General features: G+C 48.9%; 1 protein-coding gene across 1 annotated transcript in view; it reads left to right on the forward strand.

The window, feature by feature from the left end:
• Positions 1-7,959: 7,959 nt before the first annotated feature.
• The window catches only part of FA2H (fatty acid 2-hydroxylase), a 49,773-nt gene continuing 30,588 nt past the window's right edge, over positions 7,960-27,144 (forward strand). The window contains exon 1 of the mRNA XM_058279717.1: positions 7,960-8,351. Within this exon, the coding sequence (XP_058135700.1) occupies positions 8,082-8,351 (270 nt within the window). The 5' untranslated portion in view covers positions 7,960-8,081. The remainder of the gene's footprint in view (positions 8,352-27,144) is intronic.

A 27,144-nucleotide genomic window follows, 5' to 3' on the forward strand; every position in this document is an offset into this window, starting at 1 on the left:
CACCACACCACTTTTGCTGAATTCATTTATCAGCTCTAGTAGCTTTGTTGTAGTCTTTCAGGATTTTCTATATATAGAAATCATGTCATCTGCAAATAGTGAAAGTTACTTCTTCCATTCCAGTTTGGATACCTTTCATTTCTTTTACCTGCCTCGCTGCTCTGGCTAGAACTTTCAGTACAATATTGAATAACAATGGTGACAGCGGGCATCTTGCCTTGTTCCAGATCTTAGAGGGAAAATGTTCAGTCTTTCACCATTAAGTATACTTGTTGTGGGTTTTTCACATATACCTGCGATGGTTGGATTCATGTGTCAACTTGGCCAGGTAATGGTGACCAGTTGTTTGAGCAAGCAAGCCCTGGCCTGGTTGTTACTGTGAGGACATTTCGTGGAAGTAAATCATCAGACTTAATCTACAATCAACTGAGGAGATTGCCTTTAACAATGATAGATATTGCAGCCAATCAGTTGAAGGCTTTAAGAGGAGAAGTGATGATTTCAGTCAGAAGAGAGAATCTCCATCTCTACTTCAGCCAGCCAGATTCTCCTGGGGAATTAATCAAAAACCTTCATCAGAGTTCCCAGCTTGCAGCCTTATGGAATTTGGACTTATGCCCCCCACACACAGTTGCATGAGACAGTTAGTATAAAATCTCATAATATTTACAGATCTCTCCTGTCAGTTTCCTTGGAGAACCCAGACTAATACAATGCCCTTTATTGTTTTGAGGAAGTTTCCTTCTATTCCTATTTTTCTAAGTGTTTTTATCAAGAAAGGAGGCTGGATTTTGTCATTGCCTTTCCTGTATCAATGAAAACGATCATGTTATTTTTTCCCCTTTGTTTTGTTTATGATTAACATTAATAATTGATTTTCTTATGTTGAACTACCCTTGTATACCTGGGATAAATGCACTTGATCATGGTGTATAATTTTTTTTTCTTTTAAGAAGGTAGTGGGGATTCAACCCTGGGCCGTATACATGAGAAGCAGGTGCTCAAACCACTGAGCTACACCTGTTCCCCTGTATAATTCTTTCAGTGTGCTGTTGGGTTTGACCTGCAAGTGTTTGGTTGAAGATTTTTGCATCTATATTCATAAGATAAATTAGTCTGTAATTTTCTTTTCTCGTGGTATCTTTATTTTGCTTTGGTATTACGGTAATGCTGGCCTCATAGAATGAGTTAGGCAGTGTTCCCTCTTCTTCAATATTTTGGAAGAGTTTGAGCAGGACTGGTATTAGCTCTTCTTAGACTGATTGGTAGAATTCACCTGTGAGGCCGTCTGGTCCTAGGCTTTTCTTTGTTGGGAAATTTTTGGTGACTGGTTCTATCTCTTCACTTGTAATCATCTGTTGAGGTCTTCTATTTCTTTTAGAATCAGTGTAGATTGTTCATGAGTTTGTAGAAATTTTGTCCATTTTATCTAGTCTGTCTAGCTTTTCGGCATACAGTTTTTTTATAGTATCATTTTACAGTCTTTTTTATTTCTATATGGTCGTAATAATAGTCCCCCTCTCCTTTCTGACTTTATTTGCGTTTTCTCTTTTTTTTTCCTTTGTCAGTTTAGCTGTTTGTCAATTTTATTGATCTTTTTTGGTTTTGTTAATTCTCTCTATTATTATTTATTCTCAACTTCATTTATTTCTGCTCTAGTCTTTGTTATTTCTTTCCTGCTTGCTTTGGGATTAGTTTCTTATTCTTTCTCTAACTTCTTCTGTTGTGCAGGTAGGTCTTAGATTTTAGCTCTTTCTTCTTTTCTAATGTAAGCATTTAAGCCTATAAATTTCCCTTTCAGCATGCCTGTGCTGTATTCCATAAGTTTTTTTTTTTTTTTTTGGTACTGGGGCTGGGGATAGAACCCAGGACCTCGTATATGGGAAGCTGGAACTCAACAACTGAGCCACATCAGCTCCCCTGAGTTGGTTTGCATGTTGTTTGTTTTCCTGTTTTTAGGAGGCACAGGGGACTTAACCCAGGACCTCCCATGTGGGAAGCATGTGCTCAACCACTTGAGCCACATCCACTTCCCATCCCATAAGCTTTCTTTTTTTCAAAAAGATTTTCTTAAAAATTTATTTCCCCCACCCCCATTGTTTGCTCTCGCTGTCCGCTTTCTGCGTCCATTTGCTGTGTGCTCTCTGTGTCTGCTCATCTTCTCTTTAGGAGACACCAGGAACTGAACCTGGGGTCTCCCATGAGGGAGCCACCTCAGCTCCCTGGTTTGTTGTGTCTCTCATTGTCTTTCCTCTTTGCATCTCCTTGTGTCATTTTGTTGCATCAGCTTGCTGCACCTGCCTGTTGCACCAGCTCGCTGTCTTGCTTGTCTTCTCCAGGAGGCATTGTTTTTGAACTAATCCATTCCTGTGGGCACATTCCTTTTGACTGGACTACATCAGTGAGGTGTGACACAGGTTGTCTCTGCCCTCTTGCTTGGTCTGATAAAGCAGAGACAGAGAGAGACACACAGATAAAGGAAGCCACCATTTTTTATCCCGCCACGTGAGAGAGGACTCCATCGCCTACAGCTGCAGAAAGGCATTAAAGCCCCGAGGAACTGAGAGAGGAAGCCTGGAAAGAGACAAGCCCTATGCCTGTTTGCTCACAGCTGAGCTTGGGGAGCTGGGCTCTGAGAGACCATGAACCTGGAGGGGAAGGCAGAGACGAAGGCAGAGATCACCCGCCATTTTGCTTTGCCACGTGGCAGCTGACTTTGGTGACAAAAGCATCTCTCTTGATGCCTTGATCTGGACATTTCACAGTCTTGGAACTGTAAGCTTTTACTCCAAATAAATTCCCTTTATAAAAGCCAACACATTTCTGGTACTTTGCATTGGCAGTCCTTTGGCAAACTAAGACAACAACCTACATCTATAATGTACTAATTTGAAAAGATACCAATCTGGCTTCAGTGCCATATCCCATATTCATCTGTCTCCCCTCTTTATGTAGTTTTTGTCCACCTTACTACTTAATATTTTTCATGTCCATTATCAGGAAATATGCCTTTCTTTCTTTCTCTCTCTCTCTCTCTCTCTCTCTCTCTCTCTCTCTCTCTCTCTCTCTCTCCTTCCTTCCTTCCTTCCTTCCTTCCTTCCTTCCTTTCTCTCCCCTTCCTGTTCTCCCCATTGTCTGCTCTCTGTGTCCATTCGCTGTGTGTTCTTCTGTGTCCGTGTGTATTCTTGTCAGTGGCACAAGGAATCGGTGGCTCTTTTTGTTGTGTCATTTTGCTGTGTCAGCTCTCCATGCATGCAGTGCCACTCCTGGGTAGGCTGCGCTTTTTTCGCATGGGGTAGCTCTCCTTGCAGGGCGTACTCCTTGCATATGGGGCTCCCCTACGTGGGGGATACCCCTGTGTGGCACGGCACTCTTGCGCGCATCAGCACTGTGCATGGGCCAGGAGGCCCTGGGTTTGAACCCTGGACCTCCCATATGGTAGGCAGATGCTCTATCAGTTGAGCCAAATCCACTTCCCAAATATGCCTTTTTCTTGTTCAGTTGTATTCTGGCTCCCATAGGAATTAAAGAGTAGACTTGTATATTGGGGATACAGTACTATGGAGTTTTGCATTTATCCTTTCAGTTACCCTTACTGATAATCTTCCTTTCTTCATACTACTCTAAGCCCTTCTCTCCTGTCTTTTCCTTTCAACCAGCAGAACTCCCTTTAGTAATTCTTGTGGGGCAGGTTTTCTTGTTAACAGATGCTCTCTGTTTCTGTTTGTCTGTGAATATTTTAAATTCTCCTTCATTTTTTTATTAGGAGTTACTGGGGATTTAACCCAGGACCTCATACGTGGGAAGCAGGCATGCAACCACTAAGCTATACCCTCTCCCTGCCATCATTTTTGAAGGACGATTTTCTCAGATAAAGAATTTGGGGTTAGCAATTTTTCTCTTTCAGTACCTTAACTATATCACACTGCTGCCTTCTCATCTCCATGGTTTCTGATGAGAAATTAGCACTTAGTCTTACTGAGGATCCCTTGTATATGATGAATTGCTTTTCTCTTGCTGCTTTCAGAATTCTCTTTTGATCTTTGGCATTTGACATTCTGATTAGTTTATGTCTTGGAGTAGGTCATCTGTGACAATTTGGATTGAATCTATGAATCTTCATAATATTTAGTCTTCTAATCCATGAACATGGGATGTCCTTCCATTTAGGTCTCCTTTGATTTCTTTTAGCAATGTTTTCTACTTTTCAAAATACAGATCCTTTACATTCCTGGTTAAATTTATTTCTTTTTATCTGAGTCATTTTGGTACTATTGCAAATGGAATTTTTTTTCTTGATTTCTTCCTCAGCTTGCTCATGACTAGTGTATAGAAACACCACTGATTTTTGCATGTTGAGGTTGTATCCTGCCATTTTGCTGAACTCATTTATTAGCTCTAATAGCTTGTTGTAGCTATTTCAGGATTTTCGAAATATAGGATCATGTCATCTGTGACATTTTTTCCAATTTCGATGCCTTATATATATTTTTTCTTGCTTAATTGTATTTTTTTCTTCCCCTCCCCTCCCCTGTCCTGCTGTTTTTGCTGTCTGTTTCCATTTGCTGTGTGATCTTCTGTATCTATTCAGGTTTTGTTGTCTTCTCTTCTCATCTTTCTCCTCTAGGATTCACCAGGATTCAATCCTGGGGACCTCTGATGTGGAGAGAGGTTCTTTCCTGTCAATTGCACCACCTCAGTTCCTAGTCTCTGCTGCGCTTCATCTTGACTCCCCTTTGTCTCTCTTTTTTTGTTGCATCATCAACTTGCTGTGTGACTCACTTGCATGGGCACTGACTCACCACACATGTACTCAGCTTGCTGCATGGACACTTAGCTCACCGCATGGATACTGGCGCACTGCACAGGCACTGGCTCACCACACAGGCACTCACGTGGGCACTCGGCTCATCGCATAGGCACTTGGTTCACTATGCAGGCACTCGTGTGAGCACTCAGCTCACCACATGGGCACTCCACTCACTGCAAGGGCACCACACTGGCACTCAGCTCACCGCACAGGCACTTGCCTCACCGCATGGGCACTTGGTTCACCACACAGGCACTCAGCTCACCATACAGGCACTGGCTCACCATGCAGACATGCTTTCTCTTCTTCTTTTTTACCAGGAGGCCCTGGAGATCAAACCTGGATCCTCCCATACAGTAGGTGGAGGCCTTATCACCTGAGCCACATCTGCTTAGCTAGTGTATTTTTAATCTCTACTATTGTGCCTTTCATCCCCATAATTTGTTATGTTTCTCTTTTTGCTTTCAAATTCTTTATGCTATACATTGTCTTGATATGCTTTATCTTTTTATGCATATTTTCCTTCTTGTCTTTGTATCGATTTAGGAGATTTGTTTGAAATTCTTTGATTAGTTGTTTCAAATTCTGTGTCTCCTCTGAGGTCTTAATGTGTTCCCTTGTCTGAGTTTCCTATTTCTTAGTATGGGTTGTGATTTTTTGCTGATGTCTAGGTGTCAGGTTGTCTTGATGAGTTAATTCTGATGGTCCATTTCCTTCTCTTGTCTAGAGTTTTATTATTGATAGGCTTTGTGTTAAGGCTTTTCTTTGACACTTGGCCCAACTTATTCTAGACCTTTAGAATAGCCCATTTTTAACTGGTAAGATTTTCTCAGCTCTTCTTCATCTGATTCTTTCCCTAGATACATGGTAGAGTTTTTAAGATTGCACTTTTTTGTAATTATTTCATTGTTCTGGAGAAAACTTCCTTTCCTTCTCTGGGATTCTTGATCTGTTCTGTTTGGGTTTTTTTTTTCGTGCAGGATTTTATGCAGGATTTTCTCCCTGGCTGCTATGATTTGTTCAAATTCTCTTCTTCACTCAGTGCCCTGTTTTCCTTAATCTTTTTCAGTTTTGGGATCCTCCTGTCTTATAGCAGTTCGGTTTAACCACCCCCCTGCCTTTTTGTTTCTCTGTGAGGTTTACCTGCCTCTAGTTTTTCCCCTCTTAGGGTATCCCACCCCGGGAAGTCAGATGGAATCAATCCAGAAAGGTGAGTCATTCCAGAAAAGTTTGTTTTGAATTTAGGTGGGCCAGTCAACAGAAACTGGATTGAGTAAGCAAAATACTTTGCAACTGCAGTGTTACCATATCCATTCTCTCTCCCTCCCTCCCTCTCTCTCCTTCTAGGGGGCCTTTTTGTATGCAGCCATCTTTGTGGACTTGGTCCCTGTGCTTGGATATGCATAAGGGTTCTATGGCTGCTGTCCCTGATGGGAGGTGGGAAGGATCTGGGCTGCTGCCTCTGAGAAAGGCCTAAGCTGTGCAAGACGGAGTGAGGGAGAGGGAGTAGACCAGTGGGTCTGGGGTGGAAGTTTCCTGCCTGATATTTTCCTTTTTCCTTCCATTCAGCATGTGTGGAGTCCTTCTCCAGTCTCTACCATCCTCCAGAGTTCTAAGCAAGTGGACTTGTTCTTCTAGTCACTGAACCTCTGGGGAGGAATATATAAAGAACTACTACAGTTCAACAACAAGAAGATGAACAAACCAATTCAAAGAAGGACAAAGGACTTGAATAGACTTTTCTCCAAAGAAGATGTAGGAATGACCAATAAGCACATGAAAAGATGTTCAAGAGCATTAACTATTAGGGAAATGAGAATCAAAATAACGATAAGATACCATTTTACACCCACTAGGATGAACTATTATTTTAAAAATGGAAAATAATGAATGTTGTTGAGGATGTGGAGAAACTGGGTCTCTTGTGCCTTGCTGGTGGGAATGTAAAATGGTGCAGCTGCTGTGGAAAACTCAGTAAGTTAAAAATAGAATTACCATATTTCCACACACCCCCATTCTACTTCTAGGTGTATACCCAAAAGAACTGAAGGCAGGGGCTCAAACAGATGCTTGGATACATACATTCGTAGCAGTGTTATAGCCCAAGTGTCCACCAGTAGATAAATGAATAAACAAAATATAGTATATCCATAAAACAGAATACTATTCAGCCATAAAAAGGAATGATGTTCTAACACATGCTGCAACCTGGACTCAAAAACATTGTGCTAAGTGAAATAAGCCAGACACAAAAGGACAAAATATTGTGTGATTTCATTTATTTGAAATATCTAATATAAGTAAATTCATAGAGACTAAAAGTAGATTAACGTCTTCCAAGGGCTGGGGGGAGGGAAGATAGGGAGTTAATGCTTAATGCATACAGTGTCTGCTTTAAGTAATGACAGGTGGTGATGGTGGCACAATATTGTAAATATAATTAATACTATGAATTGTACATTTAAAATAGTATGGTATGGCAAATTTTATTAGATAGAGATAGATAGATAGATAGATAGATAGATAGATAGATAGAAAGAAAGATACCATGATACATTTCTTTGAAAAACTTTATTTACAAAATCGGATGGCCAGCCCGGGGGAGCTATAGTTTAACGATGTGACTTTCTAAAATATTAGTTAAAATGTTGTTTATCTTGATTACTGCGTGTTTTGGCACCTCCATAGAGTTTGCGCCGGAGGCGAGCATCTGATTCTCCTTCCCGGGGTCTCGTCCTGCCTCCGAGGCTCTTGGTTCCCACCCCCCACCCGAAGAAGCCGGAGAAGCGATGACTGCAAGCGTCTCCCTTGACGCCGCAGAAGAGTTGTTCTGGTGGTGGAATCCGGCCACCGAGGACATCCGTGCGGACGGCCACGAACAGCCACCAGACTTGCTCCGCCCGCATCGGCCCGGCGCCTTCCCTGTGCTCCCCGAGGGGCCGCACCTGGCCGGCCGCCCGCTGCCTGCCCAGGTCCACCTGCCCTCCCGGGCTCGCAGCGCCCTCGCGCCCCACCCCGGGGGGCTCCCGCTCCCGGCTCCCCGCCGGCCAATGGGGAGGCGCCTCCGGCCCGGCCGCGTCCCGCGGGGCGGCCAATGGGCGCGCGGCATGCAGATGAGCAGGTGCGCCCCGGCGCCCCCGCCTGCGGCCGGAGCTGGGAGCGGGCGCCGCGCGGCGGGGCGCAGACGCTGGGGCTTCGAGCTGCCGGCTGCGGGCTGCGGGCTGCGGGCTGCGGGCTGCGAGCTGCGGGCTGCGAGCGCGGCTCTCGAGCCATGGCCCCCGCGCCGCCCCGCGCCGCCTCCTTCTCTCCCGCCGAGGTCCAGCGGCGCCTGGCGGCGGGCGCCTGCTGGGTGCGCCGCGGGGCTCGCCTCTACGACCTCACCAGCTTCGTGCGGCACCACCCGGGGGGCGAGCAGCTGCTGCGGGAGCGCGCGGGCCAGGATGTCAGCGCCGACCTGGACGGGCCGCCGCACCGGCACTCGGCCAGCGCGCGCCACTGGCTGGAGCAGTACTACGTGGGCGAGCTGTGCGGAGACCCGCAGGTACCGCCCGGCCCCTGGGCACCCACTCCCCCCAGCGCCCCGCTCCCGGGCAAGCCCCGTTCACCTGTCCTCCGGGAGGCCCGAGGTGACAGCCTCTGCCCTCCTCAGCGCTCCCCTTTCTTCTCTCCAGGTAACAGCTCCTCGCCTTCCTTCCCTCGGGCCAAAAACTTGCCCTGCCTCTTCGGACTGCCCCCCCCCCCTCCCCGCCCCTGCCCCTCTTCCCTCCGCTAATTCTCCCATCTCCCGGAGTTACCCCCCCTTTCCTACCTGTTCCGTCTGCAGCCTCTACCATCTGACAGCTTGGATCACCGTTTCTGGCTTCAGCCCGTCACACGCTCAGACCTTCCCTCCGCTTTCCTTACCAGCCACCCCTCTTTGCACCTGCTTGCCATTTCCAAGCAAGGCTCACCTGTCCTCCCCTGCCAGGCCGCCCCTTTGTCCGTGAGGTGCAGACCAGCCGCTCTCGGCTAGCTAGGGTTTCCTGGTGCCGCCGAGCCTTGCCTGAGGGCTCCCCCGGGTGGGGGGAAAGGGCCACGCGGTGTCCGGGTGGAGCAAGTCCATGGATCTCTCAGAGCTCCCTTCATCCCTCGTCCTGCACTCGGCTGTCTAGGAGAGTGAAGAGCTAAACCAGGGCCGCTGGGAGAAGGGATCAGCACTGGAGAGCAGGCGGCGTGCTAAGCAGGATGCTGCGTGCAGTGCAGGCTCTCTGGTCTCTAAGCTTCCTGCTAATCCTTGGGTAGGTTTTCTTACCCCCATGTTAGGACGCAGACAACTGAGGTTCAGAAAGATTCTGAACTTTGTCCAAGTTCAAAACACTAGTTAGTGGAAAAGCCAAGTGCATCTGGCTCCAAAATCGATGCTGTCTCCATCCCAAGGAACTGCAGACAAGGGAAATGAGCCCCATCAATGGGCTCCAGGTAGCACAGTCCAGAAGCAAACTGACTCTGGCCTTCCCCAAGCCTGGCTGGAAGAGTGTGCTTGGAAACCAACCGGTGCTGCCCCATCCAGCTCTTGCTTTCAAGATGGATCCAGCAAATGCCTTTAGATCTTTGGATGAAAGGATTCACTTCTCACTGCTCCAGGTGGCTCCTCATTGGGCCATCTTGCCCAATTCTTCAAACATATATTCACTGACTCAATTGGTCACTTAATGGTTGGCACCAATGAACAAAGCCAACAGGGTCCCTTTCTTCCTGGAGCTGGCAGATTAATGAAGGGGAGGGGGGCATTTACCTCATAGTGCTGTCAGAATATGGACCTGGGGTAACCTCCCCAGATTGGGATTGGGCGTTCAAGGAGAGCTTTCTTGAGAAACCGACATTCATGCTAAATGCTAAAAGACGGATAGGATTTAGCAGGTCAGACGTGAGCTGGATAGAACTCTCCAGACACAGGCAAGTTTGTGTGAAGACCCTGAAGGGAAGGGCTTGGCAGTCAAGCGACAGGAGTGAAACCAGTGTGATCAGAGCCTGGCAGGCAGGGAGAGGATGTGGGCTCAAGTCAGAGATCAGCCTGTGGTCAGGATTTGGGACTTGATTCTAAGAGCCCGGGAAACCAGGGGAGGGATTTAAGCAGGGACGTGCAGTGGTCAGGTTTGCGTCTTTGGAAGAGCTCTCTGGCTGTAGTGCAGAGAGGTGGTGGTGGGTAGCAAAAGTGGAAGTGAGGAGTCCAAACGGGGCTGTGGCACAGTCCAGGCAAGAGGGGGCAGTGGCCTAAGGGTGCTGGTGCCAAGGGGAGAGAGGGGAAGGATTTGAGAAATGTCACAGGTAGAATGCCAGGACTCGGCTTCTGCGGCGGGAACTCCGTGCTGAGGAGCAAAAGTAAGCCATGGTGATAACTATGTAAGGGTAAAGTAAAGCTGCAGGCAGGAAATGAGAGAGGTCGGGGCCGGAATACTAGAGGCTGCCCAGCTTGTGATGGCTCCTGGGACCTGTCCTACATTGTAACTGTGACCTACAGCCAGGAGCTTCGGGTGTGGCGTCTCCACCCAGCGGCCTGGCCAGCGGCCTGGGTGGTCCCACCTGCCAGCTTTGTGAACCACCCAGCACTGTGGCTTGCCTTGCTTTGCTCTGCTTTGCCTTGCCTTACCTGACCCCCAGGGAGGACTCAGAGAGAATATTGAGCCCAAATTTGCTTCCCACTTTCGCAATCACCTGTTATCCCCAGAGCCCCAGTGCCCGCATATTGCATCCTTCTATCCGGACCCCAACCTGAGGATGTGGAAAGGACAAAAACGATGCCCTATAAACCCATAACCCAAAACCTGCCCATTGGCCACACTCTCCCAACCCTCCACTTGCTTCCTGGCTTCTGTCTTCAGCTTTCTACTACTCTGGGGGGTGTGCTTAGACTTGTCTTTAAATTGGGGGAAAGGAGTGGCCAGAGGTGAAATCCAGAGTGCAGTATCGTTTCATAGAGAAGCCCTCTTCTTATGGGCTCAATGGAGACAAGACATTTTCTGTTCTGTCTAGCTAAGCCCTTCTAGCACCTCCCTCCCAAGCTGCCCTTGTCCTCCTCCCTCTGCTCCTCTCGCTGGGCCAGCAGCAGTGATGCCGACACCTGCTGAGGTCGGAGCCTGCTTCCTGGAGTGTGAGGAGCAGGAGGGGCATCCGCCAGCTCCGTTGTTGGGGCTCATTTGCGAATGGCTCCCCTCCCAGGGCCCTTCTGCCCCTTCTCGGTGCTTGGATGAGAGGGTGCAGGGGCTGGGCTACAAGGCTTCCGGGGAAAAGGCCTGGCCCCGTCCGTTTCCCCTGCTCCCCACTTTGCCACACCCCCTCTGTGTACACACTTACACACACATTCACTCACACAAGGCACGCACAAAACAAGCCAAACTCGTTTGAGCCAACATACTGCGGGGATGAGATGAGGCCTGCCGTGGCCGGAGCCTTGGGCGGGGGCCGGGGGGAGGCCAAGCTGCCCACCTCGAGCGAGGGAAAGTGATGGCTGCGCGGGGAGGGCAGGCCCCCCCTCACTCCGGCAGCTCCAGTTCATGGAAGAGCAGTGTTCTTCCAGCAGTGGTGCACCATGTTAGTGAGGTGTGAAGTCAACTTATTGAGCTGTAACCAGCATTTAAAAAAAAAAAAAGGAAAGGAATGGACTTTGGGTCCAAACCTCTTTCCAAGAACACAAATACTGTACCTCCCAGACTCAGGTCATTGTGCATCGCCATAGTTTTTACCAAATTCTATTTAATGTTTACCTTTCAATAGACTTTTTATTTTACCCTTTACTCATCCTCGGTGATGATACCCGTGAAATCACAGGTTTGACATGTACTTGGAAATATGGAATGATTAAAACAAGAAATGCCACCTTCTGTATCCCCTAAAACCAGCTTGTGGTGTGCAGCCACGCTTTGGGGAACATACGAGCAGGGCTTCTTAGCCGTGGTGCTCTGTGGCTCATTTTCTGGGATGGATGAAAGAGATGAAATTGTACATTTTTTTTAAATGCACGAAGGTGTGTTTTTCTGATGGGAGAGCTATAGCTGTCGTCACAGTCCTCCAGGGTCCTCCCCACCCCAACCCTGCCACCAAGAGAGATTGTCAGAACGTAGCTCCACGTACCCCACCTGGCTCACACAGACCTTGACAGTGCATCGTGGCAAACTTCTGTCACACCAGCTGGGTGGAACCCCTTTGGGGCTACCGGTGTTGGGGTAACCGTGTGGTCTGATAAGAGTGTCTTTGAGTGCCATGTCCCAGTTCCACAGGGTGCCTGTTTGTCTCTGAGTAGCTGAGATGGCCCTAGATTCTGCCATGTGTGGTTCTGCCAGGCTTTGGGGGTCTGGCCACTCTGAGCTTCAGGGCTCGAGTAATTAAAATGGGATGGGCATGTTGGTGGTGGGGTGATGTATGGGACCCCTGCATGATGTTGTGCATGTATATTTTGTAAGTTCACAACTTTTACTATACCATTAGTGTTGGTGTATGTTCTTCTATGAATGATATACTTCAATTTAAAAAAGGGAAAACAATCAAGAAACAGATACCACAGGGAATAATTCCCATAGGGAAAATAAGGGGGGCAGGGATGGGCAATGGGGAGGAGCTCTAAGTGCAGGAAGCCTTGGAGTTCCTACATCATGAGCACAGCCAGCTGGGAAAGCTGATCTGCGCTGGAACTCGGATACCAGCTGATGCTTGGGGAACTTGCCAGACTGCCCCTCCTGCAAAGTGGAGTGGAGGTGAGCTCCTCTTGTCCTGCAAGAGGCTTCAAACAGCCAAGGCCGCCTGGCGCATCAGTTCTCACCATCCTTCACCACCTGCTAGGCATTTCCACACTCTGGCACTCTGTGGTGCCAGGGAAAAACCCAAGCTGACCAATGAGCAACATCCATCCTTCCTTCCTTCCCTATGACACACACTCATCACTGATTTATTTAGACTGATTAATAAGCACCCCGTTCGCTCTTAAACCTACTGCCACCAGACTTTAGCACCACACTCCACTGAAGCTGCCCTTGTCACAGGCCCTGAGCCCTGTACTTAGCTAAACCTGGTGGTCAGTTCTCACTTTCATCCTACCTGGCCTCATAGCAACCTTGGCACAGTGGACCACCCCTCTCCCCCCATTTCTTGATCCTCTCTCTTCACTTGGCTTCTGGATACCGTATTACTTTGGTTTTCCAACATATCAGTTCCCTATTGCTGCTGTAACAAATTACCACAAAGTTAGTGACTTAAAGCCATGCAAATTTATTCTCTTACATTGCTGGAGGTCAGATGTCTGAAGTGGGTTGGCAGGGGAGGGGTCCTTTGTGGACGCCTAGGGGAAAGTCCGTTTCCTTGCCTTTTCCGGCGTCTGGAGACTGCACACATTCCTTGGCTCTTGGCCCCCAGTGAACAATTGCACCACTCAGACCCCTGCTTCCATCGTCATATCTCCTGCTCTGTCCTGATCTCCTGGCTTCCTCTTATAAGGACCCTTGGATTACAGTTGACTCACCCAAATTATCCAGGTTAACCTCCCCATCTCAAGACCCTGACCTCAGCACATCCGCAAAGTCCCTTCCACAGTGGAAGGTCACATATTCCCAAGTTCTGGGGGCCAGGGCATCAATCTCTTTGGGGGGGGGCGTTACCTGCCAACCCCACCACCTGTCGCCTGGGCCTCCCTTCACAGTCACCACTGCTGGCTTCTCTCTCTCCTCACTTCACAGAAAAGCACACTGAGCTTAAATCTTGAAAAGTCAGCTCTGATTATTTCAGGTAGGTAAACACCTCTGCTGCCACCACCCAGCTGAAGCTGTAGAACATTTTTAGCTCCTAGGGCGGACTCATGCAGGTCACAGTCCCTCCCCAATGTGACCGCTGCTCTGACCTCTAGCACCAGAGCACAGTTTTGACTTTGAACTTGGTATGAATGGAATTGTACACCGCGTGACTTCTTTCACTCATTTCCATGTCTGGGAGATTATCCATGTTTTAAGTAACTGGAAAAAGAAGAACCGAGGGCTTGAACATCCTGTGTGCAGATCCCTGGGAGCCACCTCAACCTTCCTTTGGAGATGTCTGTCCCACCACTACCCTGATTTAGCCAGAACCCTGTTGTCCTCATTACTGAAGCAGTCTTCTAGGCGGTATCCCCCTGCCAATGCCACTGACGCCCTGCTGCCTGTGAGCCTTCCTAAAGGGAACTTGGCTATGTTCCAGCTGTGCTCCTAAGCCTTCAATGGCTCCTTGTGGCCACATCCTGTAAGTCCAGCTCAAATGCTATTTCTTCTACAATATTGCCCCTTACCTCCTCATCTAGAACTTTTTTCTCCCTTTTCCCACACTCTCATAGCACATTACCTACACCTACTTTACAGCATTCATGGCTTTCTTCCTTATTATTATTATTTTTTAAAGAGTTCTTTTATTTATTTCCCCCCACCTCCCGTTGTTTGCACTTGCTGTCTCCTCTCTGTTTCTGTTCGTTGTGCACTCATCTTATTTTTAGGAGGCACCAGGAACTGAACCTGGGACCTCCCATGTGGGAGGGCAGCTCCCAATCACTTGAGTCACCTCTACTCCCTACTCATTGCGTCTTTCATTGTGTTTCCTCATTGTGTCTCTTTGTTGCGTCAGCTTGCCACATCAGCCCACCATGTCAGCTCGCTATCTTGCTTGTCTTCTTTAGGAGGCACCTAAAGAAGTGAACCGAATCCAGGTTGAGTCACATCCACTTCCCTCTTCCTTATTAAAGGCTTTTTCAGGACGTGTCTTTCTGACAAAATTGTATGAAAGGGTGATATAGCATTCTAAACTTCACATGGGATGTTCTAAACTTCACATGGGATGGGTGTGATGATTGTAAAGAGTCATTTTAGCAAGAGAATTGAAGGGCTCAGGTCTCTCAATCCTTTGGTAAGCTGCTCGCTCTCTTTCCAAGGGCCGCAACCTTGATGATCGCCTCTTTCAGCACTAGCTGGCCTCACTTAGCCAGATCCTTATTTGGCAGTGGCATGGAGTCAAACAGTTCTCTATCACTTTCATCAAATTTCCTGAAATTTTCTATGTTTTGCAAGATTTTCAATTTCTCCTGCAGTCAGATGGCCTTTTGTTACATTTTATATTGTCGGTTAGCCTCGGCCTCCAACTAGGAAGGAGAGAATACTTTGATTGGGCTGGGAGTGGGGGAGAAGGTGGCCAGTGTTTGAGCAGAGACTAAATTTATAAGTGACCAGCCAGTTCGTGAATATTTCCACTTTGGGGTGATTTTTGCTGCTCATTGCGGCTTGACTCTTCAGGAATCAGATGAAGTACATTTGGATAGCAGTGACCACCTGTGTCCCTGTAGAGCTAATGGGAACTCACCTTACATTTGTGTAGTGATTTGCATTTTTCACCGTCTTTCCCCACAGATCTCTCTTTGAACCCTTACAATAGGCTGTCAGGGTTCAAATAGAACAAGTGTCAGTTCTCCCATTTAACAGAAGAGGAACCTGTAACTCAGAATCTGGGTCTCTAGTGCATACCCACTAGGGATGAATCTTAGGCATGAAGTTAAGCCGAGGAGAACCAAATGCACTTCAATTTAGAGTCCCCTCTCATCCTTCTGTCTGGTCTGAAACCAGGTTTGCTCCCCGGGCCTCGTGCTGGGGTAGTGTACGGCGATGTGTGTACGTGTGTCGCCCTCCTTCCCCTGCCCCACGACTCATCCCCTGCATGCTCAGTTATTGATTAATTGGCTCGCCCCTGGCAACTAACTGCCCTTCCATGGGTGAGGGGTTGGAAGATGAGGTGATGTGTTGGCTTGAGAAGGCCCATCGGAGTCACAGACTTAGAGGACACTTGTTTGCTGTGGCTTTCTTTAACTGGGACCTTTTCTGTTACCCAGCCTGGAGAAGTCCTTCCTTTATGGGCAACAGGACAAGTGAAGCACCCTGAGTCTTTGGGAATCCTGAAATAATAATAGCCTGTGGCCCCAGAAGGCACCCTAAGGGGCCTGGTGTTCTGGGGTGAGTCTGATTAGGTCGACCTAAGCTGCGGTGGAGGAGAGGGGTATCCAGAGAGGGGGATGGTGCTGTCTCTTGATTAAATGTGGAAGGGGGGTTGCTGAGGTGGGAGGGCAGTGGCTCAGTGAAGGCCCCTGTCCCCTTAGCCCTCACGTGTCTCAGGTGAGGCCTTTCAGGAGCAGGTGACTTTGTAGGGTCCCCTTTCCTTCCCAGAAAACCCACCACGGGGAAGCAGCACCCCGTGTTTCACCCATGCCCTGGCTGACCTGTCCTCTCCAAGATGGAAGTCCTGTCCGGATGACTTCCTCAGGGGCCACGGCCCTGGCTTCCTTCTAGAAGCACCACCCAAGGCTGTGGCGACCTCTGGAATGTCAGCCTAGAAGGGTTGCTCTTCCAAGGGGAAGGAAAGGGCTTTTTAAAAGCCCTCCTAGTAGGTTTCCCTTGTTTTTCTCCTGTAAAGACCAGCATTCAAATACATGCTGGTGACATATTTGACCTCACCATTTAAGTACATGCTGGTGACACATTTAAACAGATTTTAGAGCAGGGTGGGCTGCATAGCCCAGAGAGAAAAAAAGGAGTGGAGATCTCCTGCTTCTTCCTCCATCGCACTTGAACTCGCCCACCGAGGTCCCTCCCCTGCAAATCCCTGCCAAGGTTCCCCCCCCACCCCCACCGCCAACCGATGTGGCTCCCCCTTAGCCAGGAAGCACATCTCGGCAGTCAGATGCCCTGAACGTTGGGCTGTCTGACGTGGAGTGAGGGAGAGAGGCACGCGCCATCAGTGAAACACGGGAAGTATGCCTGTGTGCATTTAGAGAGAGTAAAGGCTGAGAGAGAAATCCTCTCATAGAAATAAATGGAGCCTGGAGTTCTATCTCCTGGTCCCACATTTTCTAAGTATCTTCCGTGGGTCAGAGGCTGTGCCAGGAAAGAGTGTAAAGAGAATCCCAGGCTAGATGTCGGTGCCAAGAGCTGGATTCTGGGAGAGACTGCCGGAGCTGGGGGGCTGGGGGGAGGGCACGGCCAGGCAGGACGAGGGACAGTGGAGAGGCAGGGACCTCGGTGCACAGTCAGCCGGGGTCCCAGCAGTTTGAGGGAGCTACCTGGCTTTGAGCCCCGCACATGGCCTCCAGGTGGACGCCACTGCCGATGACAGTACCTCCAGAAAGGGCAGGGAAGGAACTTGATGGATTTTCAAGTCTGCCATGTCCCAGAAACTTTCATTTTATTTGGCACTAATTTTCCTTAAAAGCATTCCATTAGAGATGGATATCACGGTTTATGACATTCAGTAGTTTACTCTTTGTCAAGGGGAAGGAGAGCACAGTTCATTAACATTAGGCTGTTGACTTCTCCTCCCTTTCCTTTATCATAATAATCAAATATGAACTTGGTTTATGAAAATTTAAATAGTACAAAAGAATGTACAAAAAAATAGTTTGAGTGTCTCTCCCATGCCAACCCCCCTGTAGACACCATCAACAAGTTCTGGTATAGCCTCACGGGTATATTATTCTATACATTCGCATGTACATATTATTGCCCTTTGTCACCCACATAAAATATACCCACTGCTCTGCCACTAGCTGCTTTTCCACTTAATGACTTGTTTTGTCCATCTAAGCAATAGAGGTTTACGTCCTACTTTTTTTCCTCTCTATTTTTTTCAAATGTTACATTCAAAAAATGTAAGAGGTCCCCATATACCCCCCATCCCCCTCCTCCCATATCGACAACCTCTTTCACGTCCTACTTTTTAACAGCTGTCCCTATTGATGTTTTTGCCTATTCTATTAATACTAATTTTAAAAATCCCTATATAACCATTTTGCATACATGTGCAAATATAATTTAATATAAAGTCCTAGATTTGGAATCTCTGGATCAAAATCATGTGCATTTTGTTTTCTGATGGGTATTGCCAAATTGTCCTCCAAAAAGTTGGTTCCATTTAAATTCACTCCAAAAGCATATACGAAAAAAAAAACACACGTACAAATGCCAGTTTCTCCCCCTCCTCACCAAAGATGTGTATTAACAGTATTTTTAATCTTTGCCAATTTATGATAAAATTGTTTCCTCTTTAAACTTTATTTTGTATATATGAAGTATGAGGCAAGTTGAACGTCTTTTCATGTTTCTAAACTATTTGCACCTTTTTGGTAAAATGCCTGTTCATGTCTTTGCCCAACTTCCTATTGGAAAGTTGGTCTTTTCTCTTGTTGATTTATAATTACTCCTTATATATGAAAGATATTAGCCCCTTTTGCATCACAGGTGATGCTATTTTTCCTCCAGTTTTCATTTGTCTTTTGACTTACTTGATATTTTTTTCTCTACACAAAACCTTCAAATTTTCCTATAGTAAAAGATATCAAATCATATCATTCTTAGAAAGACCTGCCCTACTCTAAGATTTTATATGTAAAAGAAAAATATTTTGTTATCCTGCTAATAATTTCATTGTTCTACTTTTTATGCTTAAATGTTTTACCTCCCTGAGATATTTTTTGCCCATAGGAACAAGGTAGGGATTTGAGCTTTGTATTTTTCCAAATGACACATTGATTGTTCTAGCACATTTATGGAAGATCTGTCTTTTCCCTCTGGTTTAAAATATCACCTTCATCGGGTATCGATTATTCACATATACATGTAGACCTATTTTTTTTTTATTATCCACCCCACCCCGACCCCCCCCCCAGCTTTTTTTGCATGCTGTCTGCTCTCTGTGTCCGTTCACTGTGCGCTCTTCTGCGTTTTAGCTTGTCTCCCTTTTTGTTGCATCACCTTGCTGAGTTGGCTCTCCGCAGTGCTTGTGGACCAGGCAGTGTGAGGGCAAGCCTGCCTTCGCAAGGAGGCCCCAGGACGTGAACCCAGAGCCTCCCATATGGTAGACGGGAGCCCAACTGATGGAGCCACAGCCGCTTCCCTAGATCTATTTTTTTTAAACTCTGTTTGGTAACAAAGTAATCACTCAATTCTTTTTTAAGGTTTGAGCCTTTAGTTTTTTTCCCTCCTTCTGTTCCATCCCAGCCAAGATTCTGTTCCCACCTACTCCACTAGAGAAAGCAAAGGTCAGGGCAGGAGCCCAGGAACCCAGGGGAAACATCAGTCTGACTGTCAGAGGCTGTCTTGGCTGTCAGGGCTGCTCTGGACCCTGCAGTTGTGGGGCTGGAGCAGGCAGGAAGCCACAGCGGGAAGCTCACAACCTGGCCCCTGTCAGCAGGTCAAGGTGGGGTTCCAAAGTGGGTGTCCAGGCTGCCAGGGAGTGCAGGGAGGGGGGGAGGGTCAGAGCACCTGAAGCAGCTGTGCAGCGGGGACTCAGATATTCGGCAGGTCCTGTGTCGCCTCCTTGCTCTGTGCCCACATCCTGCAGCTGGAGGAGGAGACTGCAGATAAAGTTCCACCCATGTGGGAACAGCCGCAGGCTCAGAGAGTGAGGAGCAGTCACTCGCTCACAGGGAACCTGGCACCTCTCTTGGAAAACCCTGTCATTCTCGAACTTCTAGTCCCTCTGGCCAAGGGACCTGGGTGTCTACCCTCCCTACACAAACCGCCCCCCATCCTTTCATCAGAGTCACACGAGGAACTTATGTAAAATAGATTCCTGGGACTTTCTGGGGTGATGGAAATGTTCTACACCTTGATTTGGACAGTGGCTGCAAGGAGGGATATGTTTGTCAAAACTTAAACTCCACACTTGAGATCTGTGCTGTTTTTACTACGTGAAAATCATGCCCAATTTTTTTTAAAGGGGTCAAATAACACAGATTTAGTAATCACTCTTAAGAATATGACCTCACAATTGCAAGAGTTAGATATTAGTATGCACAAGCCTTTTTTTTTTTTAAAGACCATTTTAAAAAAGAAACAGTGAAATGTGAATAGTAGAAGCCAGGTGGGGGGATACAGGGGATCACAGGGCAATTTCCCAAGTTTGCTGCATGATTGAAATTTTACATAAAATAGTGGGAATCCGCATAGAGATGCTCTTATGCTATGAGTGGAAAGACAAACGATGAGCCTGCGAGTGGACACGTGCAGCAAGGGATCGCATTTCCAATGATGTCACTAAACAGCTTCTGAAACCCAATCCTCTTAGATGGAAGTGAGGGTGGTGGACCCTGCAGAATGACGCTAATCAAAGTTGAAGACTTGTGTGGAAACTTTGAGGTTTCCCTTGAGTGAAAAAGTAATTCAATTAAATAAATAATTAGCATAAGAGGTCATTAAAGAAAAAAGGATCCCAAACCTACAAAATCAGAATCTCTGGAGGCAAGACCCCTGGTGCCTGCATTTATTTATTTTTTTGCCTTTAGTAATTTTTTGTACTGTTACACTCCAAAAATATGAGGTCCCCATTTACTCCCCACCCCCCACACCCCCCTCCTCCCATAATAACAACCTCCTCCATCATCATGGCACATTCATTGCACTTGGTGACTACATCTCTGAGCACTGCTGCACCACATGGTCAATGGTCCACATTATAGTTTACACTCTCCCCCAGTCCATCCAGTGGGCCATGGGAGGACATACGCTGTCCAGTAACTGTCCCTGCAGTACCACCCAGGACAACTCCAAGTCCTGAAAATGCCCCCACATCACATCTCTTCTTCCCACTCCCTATCCTCAGCAGCTACCGTGGACACTTTCTCCACACCAATGCTACATTTACTTCCATTACTAATCACAATAGTTCCAGAATAGAATATCAGTAAATCCGCTCTAATCCATACTCTATTCCTCCATTCTGTGGACCCTGAAATGATTATGTCCACTCCACCTGCATTTTTTACAAGTACCCCATGTGACTCAGGAGCATCGTAAAGGCTGTGACCCACTGTCCTCAAAGCCTAAAGGCAGAGGACAAAATGAAGATGGAAAAATGGAGGCTCTGAACATGGCTAAGTAAGCAGATCTCTTGGAGTCATTAAAGTATCAGCATCCCCAGGCTTCCAGCTTGGAGCTTAGCGCAGAGCAGTTGCGAGGTGGATGTTGAAGCCCCCGTATTGCTTGCTGAGAGTGAGGGGGGAGCAGGGGATCTAAAGTCCAAGGACCTGAGTTCTAGTCCTGGCTCTGTGCCTTACTGGCTCTCGACTTCAAGCAAGGCATTTAACCTCTCTGAGCGTTGATGTTGTCTTTCCGTGCATCCCTTCCAGGCTTCTGTGGGACTACAATGAGATCTGTACCCCAAAACATGTTGATTAAAACCCACACAGTGTGATTAGGAAGCCCTCAGCCCCAGCTTCTGTCAAGGGGCTGCTCTGGTGACAGCAGCAACCGGAGCTTGTGATGGGGCATCAGCGAAGGCTTCGCCGAGGCGCTGGCATTTGATAGGTGAAAAGGAGCTGCTGTAAGTTCTGGGTAAAAAACATTCCTAAGTGCAAGGGCCCGGGTGTGCGCAGGACTTGGCAACATCATGAATCGAAAAGGAGGCAGGGGTGCAGCTGGAGTGTGACAACTAGGGGAGAGTGGGGTGACATGGAGAGGGAAGGATGGAGGGGCCCTGTCTCAGTAGGTCCGTGGGTCATTGTAAGGGGTTTGGATTTTATTCTGACAGCAGTGGGGAGCCACGAGGGTTTTAAGTGGAAGACTGGCAGAGTTGGTCTACATTTTATTAGATCATTCTGACCGCCATATGGAGGGTGGATTGAAGGGGGGTCAAGAGTAGAAGCAAAAAGAGAGCTAAGAAGTCATTGTGTTATTGTCCAGGCAACAGAGGAAGGTGGCTTGGACTGGGTGCCCATGGGGTGGAGAGAAGTGGATAGATTTTGGAAGTGTCTTGAAAACAGACTAGACACGAGAACTTGCTGGTGGAGTTGATGTTGAGTGTGAGAGGAAGGGAGGTGTCCAGGCTGACGTCAAGACTTGAGCAGCTGGGCAAATGTGGTTTATGGAAATGACGAGTACTGAGGTGTTGGCACTGGTTTGGGTGGGGCAATGAGAGTTCTCCTAGGGCTGTGCTGTTCAATATGGTAGTCACTAGCCACATCTATAGCTATGTAAACTTAAATTAATTAAAATTCAGTTCCTTAATCACACTAGCCCCATTTCAGGTATTGAACACTCATGGCTAGAGGCTACCATGTTGGACAGTGCAGATATAGAACATGCCCATCACTGTGGAAAGTTCTGGTGGGCAGCACTGGTCTGGAACTGTGGTCCAGAGCTGCAAGGCATTTCTCTCTGGGATAATGGTGCCCTAACCTAGAGAGCTCGTCCAGGAAGCTGGTGTCCCTGCTTTACTCACCAGTGGCTCCTTCTTGTCTATTCTGTCCACACTGAACTGTGTTCTCAGTGAGGTCCCTCATCTATGGCCATGTCAGACAGGCTGTGACTACCCAGAAGGGAAGATAAGGTTGAACAAGGCTGTCGTCTCCTGGGGCTGAAGCACCATTATAATGATGAATATAAAACACGGTGTTTAACACACATAAAAGAGAACATGGACTCTAACTCCCCAGGAGACAGTGGTTCTAGGGCTCCCTGTGTAGATTTTGCTTGTTTAAGAAATGTGCAGTACGTTTGGAAGTTACCGGGTTAAATGAGAGTGTAGCAAGGCAGTAGAAAAGAGGACATAGGCTTAGAGTCCCCCAATAAATTCATCACAAGAAAATAAAACTATACCAATATCCCTTATGAATATACATGCAAAAATGCTCACCAAACCAACCCTACAGCCTAGGAAAAGGATCATACACCATGACAAAGTGGTGCCACCACTGCTATTCAACATTGTGCTAGAAGTGTTACCCAGAGAAGTTGGGCAAGGCAAAAAAATCAAAGGCTTAGAATCAAACACACTTGTGTTCTAGAACTAATCCTGCCACCCAAGACAAGCTAGCCAACCTCTCTGAGCTTAAATATCTTCAGCTATAAATGGAAGGAGACTGACTGACTGGGCGGGGCGAAAGAACATGGCTTTTATCAATCAAAAGACAGGTGTGAAACAGGTTATTTTGTTGTTTTGTTTACAAAACAGTTCAGTGATTTATTATTTTCTCTAATATAATTACTTGCCATTCTGTAAATAATGGAGAAAACACTTATTTTTCTTAAATTATTAGATTATAAAAGGCAACTTTAAGAATATTGTTTCTTGAATCATGTTGTATAAAATTATTTGCAAATCAGTGGTCTTGGTTCTGCTTTAAAAATAGCAAAATATAGTTCTTGCAGATTGGAGAGTTACAGGGTATATCTGAAATTCATTTCATTAGAGTAGTTGGCTAGGGAGGAAATAATATATTTTAAGTGTATTTAAATATACATATTATATGTAATAATATATTTCAGTGCATTTTCCTAGTGGATAATACAGTGTATGAGCCTACCTGAGGTGCTTTGAGCTCTAAGACGTTTAGTTCAAGACTAAACGCTCATATCTACCAAAGAATACATTTTCAGGAACTCGCTTCCTGTAGGCTGCCGACGCTGTTGATCAGAGCTGAAACTTAGCTTCCGTCCATTCTACCACTGCAGCTCGAGGCAGGAATTAGGGCCCAAGCAGGTGACCCTCAGCACCCCCTGTTGACCCCGACCAAACCATGGTCAAGCCTGTCCCCCTCTCACACACCTCCCTGTGCTCAAGCAGGAGATTTATTCCTCAGACATTCACTGGGGAAAAAAAAAAAAAAAAACAACGCATGTCCCCTTGACTCTCGGTGCACCCCTGGAAATGCCACCCTAATCTGAGGTTGGACGCTGGAGAGGCTGCGGGTGGTCCAGGGGGATGCAGGCCATCACGGCAGGATCTGATCATCAAGTCCACAGTCCTAAAATTTGGGGGGATAAATGGTATTTTCAAGCCCCCGGTCCTCTTTTCTGAGATCCTGGCTCACCCACCCAGGGCTTGCTTCCGCATCTGGTGATGTCATCAAAGGGGCTTCCTTTCACGAGTGGAAAACAGCGCCAGGTCCACAGTGACCTGAAAGCAAGGGCCTGGGGGCCAGCACAGCCTTCCTGTGTGTCCCCTCCCCTCTGCTGGATAGGAGTCATCGATCCCATCTCAGCACGAGTTTCCTCCTTGTTTTCCTTTTTCCTTTCTTCTTCCGCCCAAGAGCACAGGGGTAGTGGCCTGCAGAGCCACCTGCTTTGCAGTGACCGCGGGGAGGGTGCAGGGGTGGGCCTGGCTTTGGGGGTCCGTGGCACTCGCCAGGTGTCGCTCCCTACTCCACGGGCCTCTCCCCTCCGTGGCCTGGCTTCTGCTGCACAGCGGGCAGCACGGAGAAGGGTTGCCAGGGGGCCCGCTACCTTCGTTTCAGCCCCAGATTTCTGGCCACCAAAGCAACCAGCTCAGAGGAGAATGCTCCCTGGGGAAATCCCGGCCCACCCCGGTGCCAGGGTGGGCTCGGGCACAGCCCAGCCCCGTCATCTTCCTTCCCATCCCAAGGCGCAGGTGCACCGAGACACCTGGAGCCCCCGCCTTCCCCTGCGCCTCCACGGGGTGGGGACAGCTGGGTGCAGGGTCTGGGGCACCGTGTCATTTCAGAAAAAGCGTTTTCAGGCAAAACCCAGGCTGGGGGATGAAAGGCCATCTGTCCGTCCCTCGGTGCCCAGCCCCGGCGTTCCCAAACAACATTCCTTTATGCCGGCGCCCCCGCTCCCCGGCCCCCGCCCTGCAGCACACTGCCTCCTTTCACCGCCTCTGTGGTGGACTTGTTTGCGGTGCAGGGTGCAGGCTCTCTCTTGTTCTCCTCTCTTCTCTCCCCCGGTGCACACCCTCCCAGCAAAGCCAGTCTAGGGACAGGAGGCTCTGGGGCGCTGGAGGAGGGCTTGGGGCTAAGCCAGGGAGGGGCCATGGCCAAGGGCCAGGAGTAGCCCAGTCTGTGACCACCCCCCCCCCAGAAGGGAGTAGGGAGGGATGCAGAATCTTAGTTGGGGCAGCACTGAAAGTGGCTTCCTACCTGGCTGTGCCAGCGATTGCTTGAGAGGATCTCCAATGAGTGACTTGGTCCCTCTGTGCCTCAGTTTCCCCCCGTGGTGAAGCAGCCCTGCCTCAGTGGTGTTAATACCAGTGAGATGCTGGCTGCACAGGTCTGTGGGAATGGCACTTGTGGGGAGGGGGGGTGGCGGCCTGTCCCAGGAACCACGTGGTGGGGGTGGGGGCAGGGGCGCCCTCGGTTTGCACTAAAGGGGTCTGTGGCTCGCCTGACTCCCAGCAGAGCCTGCCTCCCACACATAGCCCTCCCATGTGGGGAGAACTGAGGGGTGACTTCTCAGGTCCCAAAGAAGGGGAGCAAGGACCCCCCTGCCTGCTAGACGGGACACGGTGGGCTGGGAAGGAATTACCTGAATGCCCGCCCCCCAAGAGCTCTCCGTGGGGCTGCCGCTGGGGCCAGCCAGGAAGGCTGTGTTGACTGCAAGTCCCTAGCTAGATCTTGGCTTCAGCCGGCGCCCCCTGCGCTGCCTGCTGGGCACGGGGTCTCCCTGCTTGAACTCTCTGGCCCTGTCTTGGCTGCCGGGGACGCTGTTCAGGCCTCTGTACTGGGGAGGGGGCCCTGGGATAACATCCCTGACCCATGGCCTGGATTTCCCCTGTAACGCCATCACCCTCATGGGATTTTGTCTCCTTTCCACATGCCACGGGGCTGGTGGGGGGAAGAACCAGTAAAAACCAGCCTCCAGCCCCCTCTCCTGCTCCCCTGCCCCCTGCTTCCTCTTGAAGTCGGTTCCTGGGGCCCCAGATGCAGGGAGGAGGCATCCCGGGGCCGCCCTGCTCTCAGCCTTGCCGGGCCACCCATCCCACCCAGGGCCTCGTTGCAGCTGACCCCACCGCCTGTCCCCAGTGGGTGTGGCCCGGCTCCCCGACTGGATTCCCTGGGCTGGGAATTGTGGGGGAGCACAGTCGCCACCCAGGCCCCGCTCATCCTTCTCTGTGGCTCTGTGGTGAGAGGAGGTCTGCGGCTCATCCAGAGGTTGCCAGCAGGCAGGCCAAGGGCTGGCTCTGTGGTCAGGCATGGGGATTCTGCCCACATCATTTTTCGGTTTGTTTTCAGTGTGATGCAGTTTGTATACTCTGGAAATTTCACAGAAAAATCTAGTTTCCGGCTCTTCTTAAAAGTCCTCACATGGCCTAGACCTAAGTTAATGCTGGCCCTTTATGATGGGCATTTTCCCTCTAGTTCACCACGGTCCCTCCTATCCCCTATTGCCTCCCTGACACCAAGATCAGGTGACCTTGACCAGTGACTCCTAACTTGTATTTCTTTTTTCCTGTACCAATCTCTCTAGCAAAAGGGTGCCTCATTGTTTTAAGAAAAATTCGAGCAAGTGTTTTTCCTTGTGGAAGAGAAGAATATTCTGATCTGTTTAATATATAAACAAAATGAGTGTTATGAGACCACGCCTGTCAGCTTCCCTCCTCCAGGCCACCTGACTAGGTCAGAGCTGGGACTCCCAGCACCTTTGCCAAAGAGAAGCCACTTCTCTCAGCGGAAAGGTCCTCGTGTCACTCAGCAAGCTGTCACAGAGCCCAGCATGAAACTGGTCTAGACCTGCCCCTGGAGAGTCTAGAAGGAGATGCCTGGCCTGCATCCTTCTGCCTGAGGGCGGCCTCCCTGAGAGTTCGGGGTGCTGAGGAAGTGGCTGGGAACCGCCAGCAGCTAGCAGGGAACAACTCCTGGGCCCTTTGTGAGTTTCTGGGGGAAGCAGGGGCAGCTGGATTCTGTGCAAAAGAGAGAGACGGGTGGGGAAGGGAGCCCACGAGATGGGGCAGTGGCGGTCCAGGGGGCCATCTCCACAAAAGGAGAGGCTAGACTGACCTACCAGGAAATGACATTTCATGATCGGCCAGGAATCGGCAGCACGCTGGGAGAAGCTAGGGTCGGGACTGCTGACTCGCTGGCTTCTTGCCCATGTGGCCTCAGACCATGGCTGGGCGAGTCTGTGGAGATCAAAAAGCCCTCCTGGCCCGCCGCCTTGTTTCTCAGCATGCTCGGCGGCTCGGGGGCTCTGGGCGAGCTCCTTGGTGGAGCACACTGGCCATTGCTTGCTCCTGACCTTCTCCCTCAAGCAGACGCTGTGGAAGGGACCAAGGCGGCTCCATGTGCCCCTCCCACACTCTGATGGGCCCTCAGATCGGAAACAGGCCTCCCCTCGACTCAGTAATGTAGTCTTTGGACTGGTACTTGAGTGCCAACCCCGTTCCAGGGGCTGGGACTCAGCAGTGAGGGAGAAAAGCAGGGTCTCTACCCTCGCAGAGCTTGCATCCCAGCCTGGGAGACAACCAAGAAGTAAACGCACGAGGAGCCTGAGATGCTCTCAGCCCCGGACAGGCCAGACCTCTCCCCGCAGGGCCGTGGCCCTGCCCACAGAAGGAAGGTGTCTCCTGCTGTCCTC

The sequence above is a fragment of the Dasypus novemcinctus genome, chromosome 18 (assembly GCF_030445035.2).
Source record: "Dasypus novemcinctus isolate mDasNov1 chromosome 18, mDasNov1.1.hap2, whole genome shotgun sequence".
Classification (NCBI taxonomy): Eukaryota; Metazoa; Chordata; class Mammalia; order Cingulata; family Dasypodidae; genus Dasypus; species Dasypus novemcinctus.